We start from the raw sequence: 22659 nt of genomic DNA, 5'->3' as shown, positions 1-22659 counted from the left end.
TCCCAACAGTCATTATCCTAACAGTCATTATCCTAACAGTCATTAGCCTAACAGTCATTATCCTAGCAGTCATTATCCTAGCAGTCATTATCCGAGCAGTCATTATCCTAACAGTCATTAGCCTAACAGTCATTATCCTAGCAGTCATTATCCTAGCAGTCATTAGCCTAACAGTCATTATCCTAGCAGACATTCTCCTAGCAGTCATTAGCCTAACACTAATTATCCTAGAACAGATTATCCTAGCAATCATTAGCCTCACAGTCATTGTTCTAGGAGCAGGAACATAGTTATTATCCTGGCATTAATTTCTCTATGAGCAGCAACACATTCATTATCCTAGCGATCATTATCATAGCAGTCATTATCCGAAGAGCGACAACACTTCATGATCGTAGCAGTCACAGTTATTATCCTAGCAGTCATAATCCTAATCATTATCATTCTAGGAGCAGCTTTACAGTTTTTATCTTATCAGTCATTATCCTAAGAGCAGCAACACAGTCATTAGTCCAGCGGTCATTTCTCTAGGAGCAGCAACACATCAATATCCTAGCAGTCACAATCCTTATCCTATCAGTCATTATCCTAGTCATTATCAGTCTAGTAGCAGCAACAAAGTTATGCTGCTTTACGTTCATTACATGACAAATACAGAAACAAACATGAAGAGCGTGAAACATTTTTTACATATCGCACAGCCCTAATCCTAGCTATTACCATCCTAGAGGAAGCAACATTTTAATTAGAGGCTTATATATAGACTCTTACAAAATACCATAATGTTATTATATTATATTTGATATAAATATAAACAGCAACGGTATTTTTTTAACGTCACTCTGATTGCAAGTGTCTCCTTTAGAGGAATTAAAGCGATCCAGTTAAAGGATGCCATGAGCTGAGCGGTTTGCTCCGCTTAGTGCTGCCTCTCAAATGGTTTAACATTGGACATACATTCCACTCATTCAGTGTAATTGAAAAGTGTACTGAGGCGGCGCCTACACCATTCCTCACGACAGCCCCGTTATAAAATGCCATTAGGCAGATAAAAGTACCATACTCACACACATACACTCATCCACACTCCTCTCTCCTATCCATCAAAGACCCACACTGCTTTTCCTCATCGGGGTGGATGAAGGAGGGGTTCATAATGAAGCAGTATTCAGGTCCTCCCTAAAAGCAACCGTCTACAGCATTGAGAGTGGGGCTTCTGAAGCAACAGGGATATCCCCACCGACACACTCATGCTTGACCCAACTTGATCTGGCTTTTTCAGTTGTCGGCCCCAAACTGTGGAACAAATCCCTCCTAAAACGAATTTATATTCCCTTGCATTTAACTCTATCAGTTTTATTATTGACTAGTGTGTCCTTTTTTAAGGACACACATAATTTAATTGTACAGCCCTTTGGTCAACTGTTTTAAAGGGCTCTAAAATAAACTTAAACTTGAAATAAACAATTCTAGCGATCCCAATAAGAGGCTGTGATGTGGTGAGCGTAGGGGCACTCACACACAGAGCGGGCCTCTTGCTGGGGGAGTCCTGTCGGCAGTGGCCTCCGTGGATGCGGTGTCTCTGCACCAGCTCGTCTGCTGACGGGTCCGTCCAGAAGTGGTCGGCCGTCTTCATCTTGGTGTACTCCAGTGCGCACGGCCCCACTGACACAGCACAGACGGAGGCAGTCAGTACAGGGGCTCACCCGGTGGTGTGGCCGGGGCAGACACACCGAGGCAGGCAGGGCTCGGACTGAGCAGTCAGAGTATAAGGACGTGACTTATCTTTGGATCAACAATAACAATGGCAATTTCAAAAAAGGTCCTTACTGGTCCCATATTGTACCACTTGGTGTGAGTACATTAGCCATTACAAGCCGTAATTACAAGCCTGTGTTTTAGTGACATCACAAGTGGGCGTGTCCACCAAGATGTATTGCGGATAGATGAGCAACGTTTGCTACAGTGCACTGGGTAGACTGGTAGACTGATCTATCCAGCACACAACTAGGTGGACATGCCCACTTTTGATGTCACTAAAACACAAGAAAAGGGCAGATTATTCAAATGACTTGTAAATTAATGGCTAATCACTTTCACACCTGGGGGTAAGATATGGGACCTTTATAACGGCTACCATCAAACCCATGTTTTATGTTTTATGAGTGTAATTTTGCGCAAATAATTACCCAGCAGAGAAGCGAGGATGGGCCCATCCACTGGGTCCATGAGAACAGCCTCTTTCTCGTAGAATTTACTGGAACAAACCGGAGAAATATGTCATCACCGCAGCAGTGCACATCACTGCTCCCCTGCGTCTTTCTCCTCCCTGCCAGGGTGTCTCCATCTTACCTACTGTTCTCCACAAGGTAAACCACGATCTTGTCCAGGACCTTCTCAAACAGGGCGGTGCGGATCCACAGGTTTTTGGAGGAGTGGGGGGTTAGGCTGGGCAGCCGGGTCAACCGTCTCAAGCCGTCCTGGCTCTGCAGGCTCTGGGTTCTCCTGAGGAAGGAGTGAGGACGGGGACAGAGGACATTGAGACAGTGTCTTTATTGGGCCAACTGAAGACCTCGGTGCTTTTTTTTCTTGCTTTTTTTGCAGAATAAAATGAAACGTAAAACTTTGTATCTGAAAATGTCCTTTATATACATGTACATATATATTTTGAAGATATTTTGTGATATAAACCCTCAAACCATGTACCTGACTCACAGCGGTGCTTTATAACACAAAATAAACAATGAAGACAGGGCTGTTTACATTAAACGCTCCAGAGATAAGGTTATGTGCTGAATAACAAGATTTATTTCCGGCCTCTTTGGCCGTGGCTAAACAAGGGACCTTTTCCAGTGTGGCTGTGGTCGTGCTTCTCAGCGACGCACGGTGCATGAGTGTGCGTGGACGCAGGTCATTTGAAACCACCTTTCAGGTGAGGGCGAGGGAAGGGGAACACCCGCTTTGATTTGAGGTGCGTGCACGCTCTGAGGAGCAGCTAGTGGGCCTTTGAAAGGAGCTTTGATCTGCTAGCAGTGATGCCGTTGAACGAGTTGGTATGTGAGTGTGGGGACATGCTCACTCTCTCACTCTCTCTCTCTCACTCTCTCTCTCTCTCTCTCTCTCTCTCTCTCTCTCTCTCTCTCGCTCTCTCTCTCGCTCTCTCTCACTTGGTCTCCACGAGCTGCTCCAGCTCCTGGGTCTTCCTGCAGAGGTCGTGGGCAGGGGCGAAGCTCTTGCCCACCTTGGTGAAGAGCGCAGCCACCTTGTTGCTGCGCAGGAAGCCAGCCGCGCGTCGCTTCAGCCCGTGCAGGACGCACGCCTCCACCGCCGCTGGGGACACCCGGGCGCAGAGAGACACACTTCAGTGCTAGTCATGAGGATGATTGGGATCGTTTAACAGCGAGAGAAACGGCTCCGCAGACAGGAGGGAACGCCAACGCAACAGAGGAGAAACTTTCAGAACAAAAACAACTACTAAATATCAACTCAAGTGGTCTCTAAGAATTCAAATGTATGGAAATATGGATTATGGAAACGATATAGACGATCAGCAGTTTCTCACAATGTAAAATGATTATTATGACAATAATGTCATAATGTACACAAGCCAACTCAACTGAATAAGGTATTCCCTTTAGCATAACAATCTTTCTCTTAGCATAATTTATTCAATTAGCTGTATTACTTACACCATATAAGCAAGGCAGATGTGTGTGTGTGGGTTTGTGTACACACAAAGACACACACACAAACGCACACACACTGTGTACACAAACACCTCCTGTACTTTATAGAAAAAGCTGACATCCATCTTGTATCTAAAGCGTACGTGGCAGTGCCTTGAGTCGTGTTGACATTTGAATTCTCTCTCAGCGCTAATCCTGTGGCTCCGTTCACATGGGGTTAGGGGGAAGGCCGGGGTTGCCATGGAAACCCCTGTTGATGGAACACTCAAGCCCAGGGCGAGGGGAAGAGGAAGGAGGGGCAGTAATTCAGCATAATCAACATCTCTCTGTCTCTCTGTCTCTCTCTCTGTCTCTCTCTCTCTCTCTCTCTCTCTCTCTCTCTCTCTCTCTCTCTCTCTCTCTCTCTCTCTCTCTCTACCTTCCCACTCTCTCAAAAACAAAGCTATACATCTATATTCGTATCTATCTTTGTCTCTCTCTCGCTTTCTCTCTCATAATCCCAAATAGCAGACAATCTCCATCCTCCAGGTCCTCTAGTGCCTCTAGTGTCTCTCTGTGTCTCTCTCTCTCTCTTTATATTTCTCCTGTTGCTCTCAAGTCACTGAGCTATTGACCCTCTCGACTTATTGACAGACACGCGTCCTTCAATCAGCATTCAGGCTCAACATCCATGGACTACACTATTCGCTTAGAAACTGTAGTACCGCACTGTTCCCCCTCCTCTCCGTCATTCCTTCCTGCAGGCTAGTCCCTTATCTCACATGGCACTCTGCTGTGTTTTGGCTTTGCCATAAATGAACTAGCAGCTAAATGTCACAACAAAGGGCACAATAAGGGACCACCCCCTGGATCTCCTCTATGTAGGTATTGACTACACCGGCTGAGAGGGAAACGGAGAGTTCATTTGATGGACACTGTGAAAATCATTTAGAAATACTGCCAAGTCAGTGCAGTATCGGTGACACACTCCAGGCAGAAACCAAACTCCTCAGTCATAGTTTGTCATGTCAAGTTGAGTTGATCTTACGCGTGAAACACATTCACAACGTGCCGTTGGCAATAGTGATGTGCAATAACAATAAAATAATACCATGAATCAGGCCTTTTGAGTCTTAATGAACACACTGACAGCCGAAATAAAGGTATTTGTATTAAAATGTATTAGGAAGTTGGTAGCTCACAAGTCTTTGTCATCGGAGAAAGGGTTTAGTCAGCCTGTCTGGAATGTAAAACATGGGAACCTCTGAGGAAAATGTGCCCCCTGTCAAAATCATAAGACCCTTAAATATAGCCTAGCTTCACTCAAACACCTCTAAATCATTCACAAAACGAATTATGAATATTTGATTAAAAACATCTTTCCATCCTTGTAATATCCCCCACATGACGGACATAATGGCCAGCTGTTAGAGCAGGGGCACCAGAGAGACCTCCATGAGCCTCAACATGTCCTGGACTTAGCAGCCATGATGGTGTGTGGACCCTAATTACTCTGCAGTTCGCTCCTTGACCCAAGCAATCGGCTACCCACTCCAATCCTCCACAGAGTGCCCTAATAACATGCATGGACAGACCAGGAAGGGAGCCCGGCGAAGCAACAAGAGCCACTGGGGAGCTTAAGCTCGCTCCAACCCCCAGAGAGACTGGGGGCGAGGAGGGTCTTTCTGTACGGCTGTACTTTGCTCTGTGGTTGAAATGATTCAAGAAACAAACAGAACTGGCCTTCATCACAGAGGTCTAACTGTAGGGGGCGGAAACAGATGTAGCTCGTTAAGCTAACGATGGAGGCATGCTTGGTACTAATTAACGTCATGAGCTACACCTGTGTTGTCCCCTGCTAGTACACCCGTGATGTCAAATACAATACAATAAAACATTACTTATGGTTTTTGTCAAACTGGGATCTCAGATGTCTTCTAAGTATTGTTTTTAATTACAATATGATGAGTGGGAGACACACAGGGAAGTGAAGGAATACGAAATGCCGTGGTTCCACACTTCGACCCTTTAGCACCTGTCGCATCCCGTCCCATTCGCTGCCTTAAAGGTGACACATTATACCACCAGGTGTGAGTTTGATTAGCCGTTACAAGCCGTTTTTAAAATCTGCCTCTGACATCACAAGTTGGTGTGTCCAACTAGATGTGTGCTGGATAGATCAGTCTACCAGCCTACCCAGTCCCAGTGGACTGTAACAAACATTGCTCATCTTATGCTGCTATCTATTTGGATTTACGAAGTGGTAAAGTCGCAAATCTCCCAGCTTTCTTGCGGCATTTCACTGAGGCACGCCCCCTTTTGGTCGTAGTATCTCGTCGCTTTCAAAGTAGAGCGAGCAGTGCTGTACAACTCGCAAATAAGATGGCTGCGCCCATAGTTAATGGGGGATGAGATGTATTTTCTTTCTATTTGTACCACGTTGGTGGTTTTAATGTTGTTTTTAAAACCTCTTACACACTTGATTTCATTGCTGCTTTAATCCGGTCACCAATATATGCATCGTACGGTCTTGCTTTGCGTGCAATTCAATGTAAAGATTTGTTTTGAAGCTGGTTTGCTAAAGAGGCTATGTTGCTAATGATGACTAGCCTGCTACTACTCCCCCTCGTGGCTCGACAGAAACACAAATGGCAAACTGGAAGGCTGGAGCAAGCGAAATACGTTACGTTCTCGCTGAAGCTGGTCGTTCGTACCAGCGTACCATCCAAATGGATAGCAGCATAACCGTCATACATCTAGGTGGACACGCCCACTTGTTGTCTTGGTATAATATGTCACCTATTAGTGCAAAACATACCGTCGCCACGGCGCTTCACATGACACGCGTCAAGTGCCACCCCTAGCACCAATAGGTGAGAAAGCGCTATTTCAGGGGTGGCGACGCTGTGCAATAGGACAATGCCGTGAAGGGCCGTGGGGCGCCACGGGGCGCCGCGTCGAGCGCTGGCGTGCGCCTAGCCGGTTGTACATATAAAATAACAGGGGCGGCTGTTTTGACGCACGCCGTTCGCGGGTGTTGTATTTTGGGCTTAAGCTGGAGGTGAGAAGAGGGTGTTAAACATTGTGAGGAAGGAGAGGGGTCGGCCCCAAAGCACTCAGGGTTCGACTATGACTCAACCCAGAAAGGACTCGTTGTACTGCTGAAACAGGCTCTGTGCTCCCGGCTCCCTGACTGCTGCTACCACAAGTAGCACTTTCTCAGCAGCACTGACACGCATCGCAGCTCCCAAGCAGTGAGTGCTGAGCATCACGCGTCTGCTGTTTGCCCGCCTGCAGACAGTCAGCAGAGCCTAAGGGAATAGGCCTTCACACCCGCACGTTGTGCTGCCATTATTTGTAGGAATCATGGTTAGATATATTATCTGGAAAAAGATACGGTGGCCTGTGATCACTGAGACATGATGTGTAAACTATAATGTAGAAATGATTACTTTGAGCACTCTATTGCTCTTTGGAGTACAAAAGTTCATATTCCTCACACAGCCACCATTAGCACCAGCTGTCTAGATAATAGCTTGGAGTGAGTATGAATATGTTTTACTGCAACACAGGGATATCTTGGTACTAGCAGGCAGTTGGTTTTTTAATCTTTTTTAACATTTTTTTAAACCAGCTGAAAAATGAGTTTTATTATCCAGGCATTGCACAGTGCTCAATGTAGAAGTTTATTTCTAGTATTATTCATACATGACTAGTATACATATTTGATTTGTTTGTGCCCTTCAAACACTAATGTTACTAATCATTTTATCTAGAACCAAGAGATTTATCACTGAAGCTTCATCCAGATATTAAAGTGTTTTCTAACATTAATTCCAGATAATTCTTATGACGTTTTATTATTTTATATTGTACAATTCTCCCTCTGCGCGTGGAACATAGCTTTACCGTTCTTGGAGAGATGGAAGTCCTCCTTTTTAATAATTTATAAGAAAATAGTATTTCAAAATATATCATTAACAAAAAAAGAAAAAATCCACAGAAAATAAGTTGGACATCAAAGAACATTTTGAGGGTCGCTCAAGGGACAAGAACTCACAGGAGGCATTAAAATGCTTATGAGAGACCTTGTGTATATTATTAGTCATAAATCAGAGAGGAGTTTACACACACACACACACACACACACACACACACACACACACACACACACACACACACACACACACACACACACACACACACACACACACACACACACAAACAAACCTGACGGGGGCTTGTGGCTCAGAGAGGAGCACGCACACACGCACCTAACAGGGCTCCTGTGCTGTGCATGGCGATGCTGGCAGTCCGACTTTTTACACACAAGCCTTCTGTGTTCCAATTTGATCCATGCAGAGAAAACATTTGTTCCAAGAGCCCCCTTCGCGCACAAATGTGATTATTGTGCGGCTATAAAAACAGTTAGACAAGGATTATGTGCCCACCCATATAAGCTGTTATTAGCCATTCGAGGGAGTATGCAGAACGCTATTATTGCCGCCAAAATATCCCATTCCTTCATTTTAGTGGGTTCAAAGAATGGGATTGTTGTCATTCCATTTGGAATGATCATAAATAATGAAGCCATCATGTAGCCTTTGACACTGCATTACCACATTTCTTTGGTCCCTCCCACATTTCTTCCACCCACGCGAGACCGACGCGAGAACGTTTGCACGTGCACACCTACACCTACACACACACACACACACACACACACACACACACACACACACACACACACACACACACACACACACACACACACAGACACACACAAACACATAAACACTCCCTCCCACACACAAATACACACACGCACACACACACAATGCATTAACACATTGCATGGAAAGACCTTTTTTCATCACCATCCACTGTTTCTACTAAGGCACAATACAAATCTTTTTCTTGCAGTTTTCTTCCAGTTATGAGGACATAGATCATAAAACATGGGCAGCAGGCGAAATGAGCCGTAGTGCCAGGTTCATCTCCAGGGACAATATTTCACTTTGAGTACAATTGTCTGTGAATAAGCAAAAATAAGTGCTTTCATGATAGCGACTTACCACAGAACGAAACAATATGGCTGCTGTCTTCATGGACAAACTTTCGCGTGACAGCCTCCTCCATAATCTGCTTCACCTGTGGACAAGGGACATTCAGCATGACTCAGCCCACAATGTACCACCATTTGCATCCATTTGCCTGGATATTGGCCATTCATGGGTCAGTTGTGTGGCTTCAGTACTTATCTTTTAGAGTATGTGCTTTTATTTTGTCAAACCAAATAAACTTCTATCCAAATTGAACAATGTTGATGGGCGCGTGCACAGTGCTGATGTACGTGTGCTAGTGCTGATGTGAAGAGAGGTTTTGGTGTGATAACATATTTCGGTAGGGCGCTGGTGCATTTAGACAGAATTGGTCTCATACAATGGTCTTACAATATAACAGAGCTAGACAGCATGAAAGCGCCCCTTGTGGGCCAACCAATCTTTTGGGCACTATTGCTGAATAAATATATGCAGTTTTCAGTCTGCTATTTGTAGCCGTGCCATCGTCTGGGCTTCGTAACACTGTTGTGTCTGTTCTGCGCAATCAAAAAAGACTCTAAAGCCATTCATGTGCTAAGGCCACCTATATCATCATGAGGTTTTTCTTCTTCTTGCAGAACACGATTTTGCCGTAAGTATTTTTCCACAATATTTCTCAAATTACAATAATGACAATGCAACAATTGAGGGGAGTGCAGTAGGAGGTACCGGCACCCAAATCCTAAAACGTATATATATATATATATACATATATATATATATATATATACGTTTTAGGATTTGGGTGCCGGTCATTTAAGGGTTGGGGTAGCTAGCTGGTGCTTGTATTCCGGCGGCAGTGCCAAGATTGAATACATGGAGGGGACACGTGATCCAATATCCCCTAGCTATTGCAGTGCTCAATGATAAGTCATTAAAGGCACCCAGTGCAACTTTATGTAAACATTCAATGAAAAATTAACATTCAATTTCTAGTCTTTTTTACACGTAGTAAGTTTCAATAACTCCATACCATTACATATCGACATTCAAGGAGCAAAGATGAGACGTCGTTGTGTGGTGAGAACTGATAGAAAATCGTAAACGACAACAATCGCCGTTGGGGAGAAGCCATTTTTCCATTGACTGGAAGCCTGCTTTATTTATTGTAGGTTACAAAAAATAAAGAAAATGGCGGCATTGTTGTTGTTATCGATTTTCTATCAGTTCTCACCACACAACGACGTCTCATCTTTGCTGCTTGAATGTCGGTATGTAATGGTATGGAGTTATTGAAACTTACTACGTGTAAAAAAGACTAGAAATTGAATGTTTATTTTTAAGCCTCGAAAGTTGCACTGGGTGCCTTTAATGCCGCTTTTCCACCGCACATGTAGCTCGACTCGACACGACACGACTCGACACGACTCGACACGGTAGCAGCGCGGGTGCTTTTCCACCGCAAATAGTACCTCCGGGACGTGGGCGGGGTCGTCTGCGCGAAAGGGCCGTGACGTATTTTTGTACGCGACGCAAACAACACCTACGTAACCCACACATGGACAGAACCCACATTACAACAATGGAGAACATCGATGCGATGGTATTCGTGTTCGTATTATTAGCTGGCATGTTGAAGAAGTGGAATATGTTGGCTGCGGCGCTACTATGGCTGTTCTATCGTTACCAGCATGGTTGCCATGTCGCTCTCGTGACTTCGTCACACTCTCTGGCCAATCAGTGGCCGGCCGTCTGCCGACGTCACCTTTTAGCATCGGCTCAGCCGCTTGGAACCTAGAGCGAGGCGGTACTAGAAAAAGCAGCCACTTGAGGTACTAGATCGCGGTGGAAACGCAAAAAAGGCGAGCTGAGTCGAGTCGAGTCGAGTCGTGTCGAGCTGGTACCATGCAGTGGAAAAGCGGCATTATAAAGCAAACGTTGGGAACATTGGATATTTTTTGCTTGTGACTTTATACTACTAAACAATTAACCGATTAAACGAAAGTCAATCGACGGGGATGAATCAGATGATGGTTAGTTGCAAAAAAATGAATATCTTAATTACATGGACAGAAAGGGAATACCAGTAGGGAACAGGGTCGGTGTTAAGTAGGGCACAGAAACCGTCTGAGACTTTAGTCGTGAGTAAGAAGCGAGTGTGAGGTAAGATGAGTCATCAGCTCTCAACCTGGAGATCTCCACTGGGAGATAGGAGTCAGGCACAGGCTAGAGGAGAAGGGGGGTGGCAAGGGACTCAGGGAGTGTGTGGGAGGTTCGAGGTGAGAGAATTGGTGGAGAGGAGGTTTGAGGCTTCCTTCTTCAGAGATCTGCTCTCTCTCTCTCTCTCTCTCTCTCTCTCTCTCTCTCTCTCTCTCTCTCTCTCTCTCTCTCTCTCTCTCTCTCTCTCTCTCTCTCTCTCTCTCTCTCTCTCTCTCTCTCTCTCGCTCTCTCTCGCTCTCTCTCGCTCTCTCTCTCTCGCTCTCTCTCTCCTCTCAGAGGGAACATTGATTGGGTTTCATGACGAGATTGTAACATCAAAGTAAAAGAAAAAAGGAACATAGAAAAAAACAAGAGCGACATCATCAGAGCTGTGGAAGGGTTGGAGAAGGAAAGGATTGTTAGAAGCACTTGGCTTCAGCAACAGGGAATACCTCTATTCTTTTTCTTCTCCTGGTTATGGCCAAGCAGGAGGATCAATACTAGTGCGGCTATGGATACATCTATGCCTGTGTGTTTGTGTGTGTGTTTGTGTGTGTGTCCATGTGTGTTTGTGCGAGGACATGTCCTTGGGTGTGAATCAGAGTGTACGTGTGCATGTGTGTATGCAAGTGTGTGTGTGTGTGTGTGTGTGTGTGTGTGTGTGTGTGTGTGTGTGTGTGTGTGTGTGTGTGTGTGTGTGTGTGTGTGTGTGTGTGTGTGTGTGAGCGTTAGCTACTCTGCGATCTACATTGTGAACATCCACCTCCGGACACAAGCACACAGATAACTGTAATTTCCTGCTGTAATGAGTCTGTCCACAGCGGAGATATTACTCTTCTGAGAGAGGTTTTCGGGTCGCCTGAATACACCAATACACGGAAAATACACATATGATGTACTCTCTATCTCTGTATAGAAAGATCCCCGCAGGGGTCAGGACCCTAGGATGCTCTACTAACAAGGCTGAAAATAGATTGGATTATCAACATTAAATAAAATTGTATACAAAATACTTGAACTAATGTCTTTCGTGGATACAAAGCTACATTTAATATTGGAGAAAGTCCTATATTGGGGTAATTAAGATACAATTTAACAGCATCTAATCATCATGATACCATACTCAAGTGAAAAGGAAAAAGCATAATTATTTCGAGCATAAACGTTTGTGTCAATTTGAAATGCATGAACACCTTCCTCAAAAGGTGTAATGATAATCCTGTAAACTGTTGTTCGGCTCTTCCAAGAACAATTGAGAGAAATTAATTTTTCCATTGTTTTTTGCAAACTGAAAATATTCCCTACTCCGTCCCTAAAGTCTCAAAGGAATATGTGATTCTTAATGCGTTTCCTGTCCACTAATCTCCTCATTATTTAGTGGCACACGCACCAAACAAATCACTCGGCGAGAGGAACACATGGATACACCCGCGGTTATTGCGCTGTTCTCATTTTCCCTGTCAAAGTGGATTCACTGAAACAATCTCTCCAGGCAAATGTGTTTATTTGTTATTTAAATGGACCAGACCCCTGTGGTGCCTGAGTCATGTTCACGTCTGGCCGTACTCCCTCTCACGGGGGGGAGGAGTGCAGCTTTCTTCTCTCTCCATGAACAAACTGCCCTGTGCTTCCCCTGGAGATAAAGGATCACTCCTGGCTTTGACTTTATCCAGCGCCACAGTGCTCACGAGGCAACAGCGTGAAAAGTGTAGGCCACTGTGCTCGGCTGAATAATAATAATACTTATGATAACAAGTACACAAACACACACTTCAATATAAATTGCACTCCGAGAGGGATGGACGGAGTAAAGGTCCACACACACACGCACGCACAAATACACACAGGCGCGTGCCCGCGCACGCTCACACACATTTCTTTTCAGTGAAATAGCGTGTGTATTCATCTGAAAAGGTTGGAGATGAAACCACTGAGCTCTGACTGAGTTACCAATGATGACTCACTATGTCTGCTTGTCCTATCAGCTCGGTAGGTGATGAGCGCTTTACTCTGAGCGGTTACGGACGGTGGGCTCCGACACGACGTGTGTGAGAGAGGTAGAGCAGCGGCCTGTCAGATGCTTCATCAACACAATGGACACAATGGCAGGCCAATTTCCTGCTGCTCATCAGCACACTCATAAAGGGAAGCTACGCACACACACACACACACACACAGACACACAAACATACACACAAACACGCACACACACACGCATATGCACACACTAATAGACACTTATAGAATCACCAAACACACATACTCCACATCCGAGTAACTAGACAAACACACACGCACACACACTGACACACTCACACAAATTCATGCATGCACACATGTATGCATTGCACACACTTATATTAACACCCCTGATGGATTCACCAAACACACATATTCCACACCCCTGAGACACGCACGCTCCTAGACGAACACTCACACAAACACACAGATCTGCATCCACAGAACCAGCGGCTCCACATGGAGCGATGCAGAGCTGAGAGACACTGATACAGCCGCGGAGGAGGCACCTGTGCTGCTGTGTTTTCCCCAGCAGTCTATACTAAAAATCCAGTAAATCAACATACAAGTTAAGTCTCATCACCAACCCAGGTTTCCATAGCGACTGCACAGGGGTCACATGTTTGTATCTCTTCCACGTAAGAAGGTACGTCAACGACATTCATTCATTCATCACCAGAATATAACCAGAGGACTTGTTTACACAATGATAACAGCTAGGTAGCAGAAAGGTACAAGGAAACGTAGCATTATACTGAAGATACGGATAACCATGACCCTTATATACACACATGGTAGAGGTGTAGCTATAAAATACACTATCTGTGTGAGACTGTTTAGATGGGTATAATCCAATTCAGAGAGAGAGATGTAGGTTTAGATATCGAAAGATACAATAGAAATAGGTGGATAACTGTATCCACATACAAAGTTTGTGTTGGTAGGTAGGTAGTACATAGATATACTATATATATATATATATATATATATAATAGATAATGTATATATGGTGAAGTTAATCAGTACATCCCCCTGATACAAAGTGGCGTTCATCTCTCTGGCAAGGTGCTGAAAGGATTCTATAGAGCAGCTGTTCTCTTCACAGTGACAACACAGCAAAGCATTTTTGTCCTGAGCTCCACCTAAACCCTGCCTGTCGACGAAGGGGCTGATAGAAGATCTTCTTAATGTTCCATATTCCAATTAGAGAGGATGACAGAAGGAGAGTGAGACCAAGAGAGGGAGTGGTGGAGATAGGAAGAGAGAGACAGACAGGGACAGAGAGTGAAAGAGACAGTGAAAGAGTAAGAAAGAGAAGGAGAGACAAAGAGAGAGAGAGAGAGAGAGAGAGAGAGAGAGAGAGAGAGAGAGAGAGAGAGAGAGAGAGAGAGAGAGAGAGAGAGAGAGAGAGAGAGAGACACAGAAAGAAAGACAACAGACAGACAGAAAGAGAGGGAGAGACAGTGAGTGGGAATGAGACAGAAGGAGAGAGGATGAGAGACAAAGAGAGAGACAAACAGACAGACAGAGAGGGAGAGACAGACAGAGGGTGAGAGACGCAAATACAAACACACACACACACACACACACACACACACACACACACACACACACACACACACACACACACACACACACACACACACACACACACACACACACACACACACACACACACACACAGTGGTACAGAGAGAGATATAAAGAGAAACGCATACAGACAGAGTCCTGAGAGATTCTGATATCATTCATCAACCCATATGGCTGCCAAATTAATCATCTTCTCAGCTGATAAATGCGAGAGGAGCACAGGGGGCTGGGCGATATGACATTATAAAATATCACAATATTATTATCCAGATAATCATTGGGAATTTTACATAATATCGATAAATATCACACTATGCTAATGAACTCAAAATACCTGACTCTAATTTAGGGTCATTATACTTAAGTATATGGAAATGTAAAGTATGGCATAATCCCAGCATCAGTTACATACTAATCTTTCAAGAGCATCCGGCTCAGAATGGTGAAACTGGAGCTGCGCCCAACAGTCATAAAAACATATTAGTTAACTTAAAACTCTCTCCAAGGCTCAATTCACATCAAGAAGATGAATGAACTGATAAAGATTTCAGAAACACTAATCACAGTAAATCTGAAAAGAGCGAATAAGCCATTTATCATCTAGCAGCCAAGCTAGAACCAAGCTAGCACCAAAATAGCAAAAAGCTAATGCTAAGCTAGCACCCAGATAGATCACGCTAACAATAATCTAACACCAAGATATTGGGGCCATGGACACAGCACCACAACAAGCAGTGCTAGCCCCAAGCTAGTAGGAACATGAACTCAACACCAACAACAAGCTACTGGAAACATGGACACGACACCACCTCTAGCAGCGCTAGCACCAGTGTAGTTGGACAATGAACAGAGCAGCACAACTAGAATCAAGCTTATAAGAGACGACACTTCAGGAAAGACCCCCCTGACACAGAGGTGTATCAACGTGGACTTCATCCATAGAAGATTGACGATGGAATCCCCTGGCTGGGACCTGAGATACATGAACACCTCAAGATGTATTACACACCAACAAACTGCTCACTGCACCACTGCATCGGTGGCTGCACAACGTGGTGTAAACATGACACGGTTCCATCTAGAGAGGAGGACTCTGTGACAGGCTCAATCGATATCGCTGATCAACAACAATAACAACAACAACAACAACAACAACAACTGGTTCAGTTCACTGTTTTAGTTCAGTGAAGGTACTCCATATTAAAATACCTGCCTTTCTCATCCACATAAGAACCAACTCACAAATGAAAATAAAGACTGCAGAAGAAACGTGAATATCCGCCTTGTCTGTATGCTGAACTGGTAACCGTGGTGATCAGTGAGCCTGGCCTTATGTCTAGCTAGCGACCACTCTCTGAGCTCTGCCTGTTTGTTTCTCTTTGAGCAAACACAGGTGTGTGTATGTGTGTCTGAGTGACTGTATGTATATGGAAAGAGAAGCATGGGTCAAATTTGCCAGTAAAGAAAGTGAACCATATATAAACCCAGGTTGGTAAAGCGAGAGAGAGAGAGAGAGAGAGAGAGAGAGAGAGAGAGAGAGAGAGAGAGAGAGAGAGAGAGAGAGAGAGAGAGAGAGAGAGAGAGAGAGAGAGAGAGAGAGAGAGACAGAGAGACAGAGAGACAGAGATAGAGACAGAGTGTCCAGACAGATAGAGAGAGAGGGTGAGAGACAAAGAGGGAGAGAAACACAGACAGACAGAGGGAGAGGTAGAGACAGAGAGTGTGAGAGAGGAAGAGACAGGGAGAAAAACACACTCAGCTTCACGAAGCAAGGGTGCAGCAATACTATATTTTTCGAAAGCCTTATCTATGTGTGCCTTGGAGGCCTTTTATTCTGAGGATAATGGACTTCTCTGCCTTAGTTGTTGTATTATTTTCTGGCATTGAGAGGGGCACAGCCAGCTGGTAAAAAAGCTGTGGGCTAAACAACGCCATGTGGAGCGAAGCACACAAAATAACGAGGAACTAAAACAATTATGAAATATTCTATTTACCCAAGAAAGATTAATTATTAATTTCAACAAAGAAAATGTCTGTGAATATTATGACCAACCAAATGATACATAGCACAGGGACAACAATGACATAAACATTGAAATTCTAACTTTTTAAATTACAACTTTACATGGAACCTGTTTATTGAGAGGCCTATTAGTCCATTTATCTGGATAAACCCTGATATCCAGGTAGCGAGCAGGCTGTGCTCTGTACTCTACGCGCATCAAGACCCTTTCGTACAAAACGGGTCTTCAGTTGAAGAGCTATTACACTGTTATACAAATGGACAAAACGACCGCAGAATACAAGATGGGTTTGTGCTCGGTAGGCTGGGTACATTTCAGCCTGGGCCTTAGCAACGCCGTTTTAATCACGGTGTCTGGTCGGGACCGATAAGACAGCAGCAGGCAGTGACAATCTGGTCTGATCTGCAGTCACTGACAGAATAATCCAGATGTGATTGTTAAACTTGTCTGTGCGATGACAACTACACAATATCTCTTAGCATGGAGAACCCTTTAGGATACAGTGAATGGCAGCCCGGTCTGAAGGGGCTAAACCTGAAGACAGTTGGCCCTCCGTGTTGAATACATTTTCAAGCAAGAAGATTCCGTTTTTTATGAGGAACAAATAGGATTATGATAGGAATCTGCTGGTATATTCCTAGACAGATCGATGCGAGCTTGTATCACATAGATCTACATGACATTTATTGAGATAAACGTGTTGAATGTGTTAATGTGTCATGTCATCTTTTTGATGGTTTTCAAACGCTTTTCAACACATGATGGACAACAAAGTTGTCATGTATTGTATTACATTGTCTTTAATTAAACGGAATCTAACTAGCTAAGACGGACCCATTGTAAGAATAACACAATCCCTACTCAACAGATATTAAACATAAAGCGATGGTCCCAGCGTCGTGGAGCCTTGTTCAAAGGCAACACACCTAAAAAAGTAGGCAATTTTGTTCGGAAGAACCAAATTGTTGTAGTAATTCTAATGTAAAAAAAAAAAAAAAAAAGTACAGCTATTAAACACAACACGGCAGGACTTGAGGGATTTGTGTCAAACATCGACCACGCCGTCAGTTTGTTCTTCCAGCAGATGTGTATTCTTCCCAGTGTCAGGTGGACGGGGCTGTGGTCCACATTACATTAGTTTAGCCTGCACGAAAAATCACCCAACTACAACACACTCGGAATATATTGAGTAGTGTGTCTAATATAAGGGTCGTAGTTTAAAATAATAAAATCTTTAAAAGCAGTGGATAAGGTAGGCTATATCAACTTATGGTAATGAGCACGTGAACAGCCTACTAGGGGAACTGGGAATGCCGCCGTATAGAAGCGTTGACATGCACTGGGAACTCTGGAAATGGGTGCGGGTGTCCGTGGCACAGGTTTGATTTTCCAAGTCACTAATTTTGTACGATGAAAACACCCACCTCCTTCTTGACGGTGCGCACCAGTCTCTGACGTGTTTCGCATTCTACAATATAACAGAGAAACGTGACACGGGCAACCTGTTAACAACATATTTTAAAAGTGTAATAGGTGTCTGGTGTGTATTATGTGCTTTCCCTCACCTGCCATCGCTGTTACCATGGAGTCTACTTTCACCAGAAGGTCCAACTGGTCGCATCTGCTGCTGGCTCGTGGAACGCCACAAGGTGCATCAGCGATCCCCCCTTTAACACACGCCCCTTAGAGCGACAGTTCTCCTACACACGCCCCAAAAAGAACGATTACTTCTACACACGCCCCTTAAAGCGACAGTACTCCTACACACGCCCCCTAAAATAACGGCGTTACGTCTCTTGGACAAAAAATCTGAAACTCAAAACGCTTTCTTCCTAACGGACAATAATAATGGAGCAAATAAAACTAAACTTCAGCATTCACTGAATAATAAAAAAAACAACTGTATATTTATGAGTGAACACAAGCAATTCGTTGATATAGTCTTCCGTCTATAATTCAATGAGTGCTTTAAACTCCTGATTGCACCACATCTGACCTTGACTCATTTTAATCTCTAAGAGTTCACGTTTCGCCTAACTTGCAGAATGTATTTATTGCCAGTTTAATGCAAGTGTACATTCTATCTACTATGCATTGCTTTTTGGCTTGTTTAAAATAGTTGGTTCGGATCACGTTCACACCTGAAGCGAACCGAACCAAAGTTCACCTAAACTGACCGAGAGCCCTCATTTTCAAGCGGACCCAGAGCTCTTTGGTTTGCAAAACACAGCGTGTGAATGAGCGTTGAGGCCACCCTGAACAAAACTCTACTATTGGCGGAAACGCTGCAGGGTATTAATTAATGAATTGAACAGCTTAGGTTCGAAAGCACCTTTAGAGAAACAGCGAAAGGACACAGAGACCAAGAGGGTAAACTGATGACAAGGTGTGTGGTTGAATTTGTGGAGCTCCATCTGGGCAGCGGTTGAGGTTGATGGCTGCATCCGAGAGAGGGTTAAGCTTCCTCAGACTTATATAATGCTGCTGTGTGTGGCACATTTTATACAAAACATCAATACAACTCAAAACAATATGCAAGATTAAACCCCCCAAAATCAGCGATGTAGAGTGACGTCACTTCTGTTTGTATTTGAAGCAAGGTCTCAAACAAACAGAGCCAGCTCGCCCCTCCCTTCCGTGTTTCGTGCATTCAGTGAAAACTATAATGGATGCACCGCAAAACCCAACAACACCCACCCCTTGTCGGTGATTGGTTGGAATACTATTTATTTTGGTTTTGAGTGGTTGGTAGTACCATTTGCTTTTGTGTTACGTACGATCTCGGAGCATGGGCTGCCTACAGAGACAGGTTTTTTTTCGGCCTGCTTATGGGGTGGAAAGCTAGCGGATCGTGAGGAAAGATCAGATGAATGTGATCATTTATGTTTCGGCCTAGAATCGCTGATACAACCTTTAAGTAGGTCAACAAATCAAATAACAGCGTTCCATCCACTCCAACTGACCACGGCAACAGTGTGACACTAACTAGCGTAGCATGACTGTCTGGGTGTCGTGAGTGAGTTGGGTTTTGGGATTGTCACTTGTATGATAATTGTTAACAAAGAGAGATGTAGGGACTGGCCAGAATTTTATTTGTAAAAAAAATGATCAGCACTGACCGTAGTTATGCATTGGCAGGTCATTTTAAGCTACAAGCTAGTTATAATGTTACACATTGCTACCTTAACCTTCAAGTTAAAGATGCTGAAGATCCAATAAACAACATCACTCATTAAAGTGCCCATACTCAACATGTATATGCTTAAAAAAAATCCAACAAATTTTCTATGGGTTGTAACTCATTCTCATGCATGTATTGTATCTCATAGTATTCAAATCCAATCTGAACCAGGTGGTCCACTTATACTTTTAAGTAACAGTACATTCTGCTCCCTTTCGTACGTTTCTCCACCAATGAGAGAAGATGAGATTGCAGAATACCTGATCAGAAATGAGCCTGGGCAGTCTAAATTGGTGCGAAGGCAGGCCCAGTAAACCCAAAATAGATCAAACAATCTTACAGAGGATTTCACTCAAAAGCAGACGGATGGCACTCAATTCTTTCCAACATATTCCAATTGAAAATACATATGTTGGGTTACTACCAGATAAGAATATTTGGTATTATTATTTCACCAATTTGATATTTAAGCATAGATGCTCTATTTAAGCTATATGTCAACAGTAACCAAACACTTTATCTCTCCCCATAACCTTTTGTGCCATCTTGTGGTCGAAAAGGACAACTATTGAAATATATATTACCTTTAAGCCTCACATGTAGGCCTGTACTTGAACATTAGCATGTCCTTAAATATGTGTTATGAATTATCTACGGGTTTTAACATCTGAAAAGACTCAGTATTATTGTAGGCCCATAAAAACGTTTCAATACTTTACGTGCTCAAACCAAAGAAAGACCTTATTATAATGTCCAGAAGGGGGAGCCAGTGTCAAACCAACCGAACGAGCGCACCTCCGCGCATTGTAGAAAGGAAACAATCTCAAAACATCATACAGCAGCAGGCGCATATAATCTAACACATCCATGGTGCATTGGTGCCTATCTGGGCATATGGATAAGGCTGCCGGTTATCTTAACAATAACAATAACAATTACTACAATGATAGAAAAGTATAATCAAATAACGTTTTATGTAGTTATATGGTTTAAGAATTTGCTATATGTAGAGATATCTAAGGTGATGTTGGAGCGTATGTGGTATAATGTGAGTGGGTTTGTGAGTGTGTGTATTTGTGTTTGTGGATGTGCCCGCCCGCGCGCAAGTGTGTGTGTGTGTGTGTGTGTGTGTGTGTGTGTGTGTGTGTGTGTGTGTGTGTGTGTGTGTGTGTGTGTGTGTGTGTGTGTGTGTGTGTGTGTGTGTGTGGACTTCGGGCACCAGAGTTCTGCTTGAAGCACAAACCTGTCAAGTGAAAGGATGGACCGGTAACAAAGACTGACATGAGTGGAAAAGGATGAGGAGCAGCAGGAGACCCAAGCCCCTTGATGTCAAACAATATAATTTATTTCCCCTTTATTCCTAATTTCTATTCAGGTTACAAATTGTATTTGACTTACTCTGTTATTGACCTGAACATGGTCATGAATCTTGGAAATTCAGTTTCTAGTTTTAATATAAGCTAGGCCTACTAACTCAATGAATTATATTATGTAATTAGTCTTGACTCCTGCTCTATGAATGTATTGTGTGCCCAGGACCTCAAGTCTTCAATATCTAAATATCACGAACTGTCAAAACGGTGATAATATGTATATCACAACTCAGTTATATCAAGCATGGCTAGTTTGTATTTAGACCATGGTCCCCTGCCGTGTACTTTGAGGTACTTATGTACTAATAGCTAACTCTACTGGTTAGGTAACCCTAACAGTTTGTTACTTGATCTTCTTGAATCTTCTTGATCTGTAAAATGTGATTTTGTCCTGGTAGGCTTGTATTACACAGGTGCAGGAGATATACGAAGGGCACCTCGTTATGCATATTGATTTTTACTAATGTGCTTTTGATCCTGGGATTCCCCCCTGTCGTGACTCAGTCTATGATGAGATGATGTAATGGGACTTCAAATGCCAGGACTTCGGCCTCAGTGGCCATTTTTTGAGCTTCTCACAACCTTTTTTCTGAGGGAGAAACCTCCGAAGCGATGTGCCGACCTATGTACTCAGTCCAGCAGGAGACAGGTCTGTTGGCTGGATGGCTCTGAAAGGAGGCGATACGGGGACATCATCAGGTGTCTTCCAGCCCAGAGAAACCAGTGCAGGCAGGGACGTTTACCAAGGATAAGTATAACCTTACCTGAGACTCTACTCCTCACCTCCCACTGTACATGAATTGTCCATGAAGAAATATGATAAGCCTCAGCCTATACCTACCTCTACCCTGAGCCCAGCACCTAGTCCCAAGGCATTAATAAAATGCTGAAATAAATAATCCTTATTATAGCAATGCAGGAAAGATCCCCTCACTCAAAAGTTATCCCTCCTCAGCCCACCCAAAAAAAAGTTGAAAAAGACCCACAAAGCTCAATCCCAACCAAAACCTGATGGCCAAATAATCAACCAAATAAATATCGCTGCTGTCATATCCATATCTAGTGTGTGTGAGGGGGTTTGTCTCCTCAATGCGGGGCTCCAGCAGTCTGCTCGCCCGCTATGCACAGCTCCATGTGTGATTGGAGTCGACATGTCTCTAAATGGCTACAAGGGCATGTTGGAACATGTGCTGTCATTCTGATGTTCATCTGCCAATGTTTGGCGATGCAGATTGACAGGAGTGTATGCTAACGCCAACATGGCATACTAAAGGATGGTTTGGGCCCTCAGGGGGCCCCCGGTCCCTGGCTCTGGTACCTTTGGTTTCCCACCAACGGCTGATTGGTTAGCCTTGAAGAAGGAATCTAAACTCTGGAAAGAATTGTAATAACCATTAAGAAAACCCTTCTCTATAAACACACGTATGCCAAGGCTGAGGATGTTAGCTCAAATGAGAACGGCCTAGTTGTTTATGAAGCATCAGCATACAGATGTGTTGCTCTCTTGAATAAATAATACAAAAGTAACAGTGAAGCCAGTTAAAGGTGATACTGTGGAAAGGCCAG

The 22659-nt window shown here is 43.8% G+C and overlaps 1 protein-coding gene across 1 annotated transcript in view; it reads right to left on the bottom strand.

The window, feature by feature from the left end:
• The window catches only part of sgsm1a (small G protein signaling modulator 1a), a 37153-nt gene extending 18911 nt beyond the window's left edge, over positions 1-18242 (bottom strand). The window contains exons 1-7 of the mRNA XM_056593298.1: positions 18105-18242; positions 17964-18007; positions 8741-8816; positions 3168-3330; positions 2353-2505; positions 2190-2257; positions 1520-1665 (exon numbers count right to left, since the gene is read on the bottom strand). Of these exons, the coding sequence (XP_056449273.1) occupies positions 1520-1665; positions 2190-2257; positions 2353-2505; positions 3168-3330; positions 8741-8816; positions 17964-18007; positions 18105-18123 (669 nt within the window). The 5' untranslated portion in view covers positions 18124-18242. The remainder of the gene's footprint in view (positions 1-1519; positions 1666-2189; positions 2258-2352; positions 2506-3167; positions 3331-8740; positions 8817-17963; positions 18008-18104) is intronic.
• Positions 18243-22659: the final 4417 nt, after the last annotated feature.

This window comes from Gadus chalcogrammus, chromosome 6 (assembly GCF_026213295.1).
Source record: "Gadus chalcogrammus isolate NIFS_2021 chromosome 6, NIFS_Gcha_1.0, whole genome shotgun sequence".
NCBI classification, from domain to species: Eukaryota; Metazoa; Chordata; class Actinopteri; order Gadiformes; family Gadidae; genus Gadus; species Gadus chalcogrammus.
The sequence above is the reverse complement of the archived record's forward strand: the minus strand, read 5'-3'. Positions and strand labels throughout refer to the sequence as shown.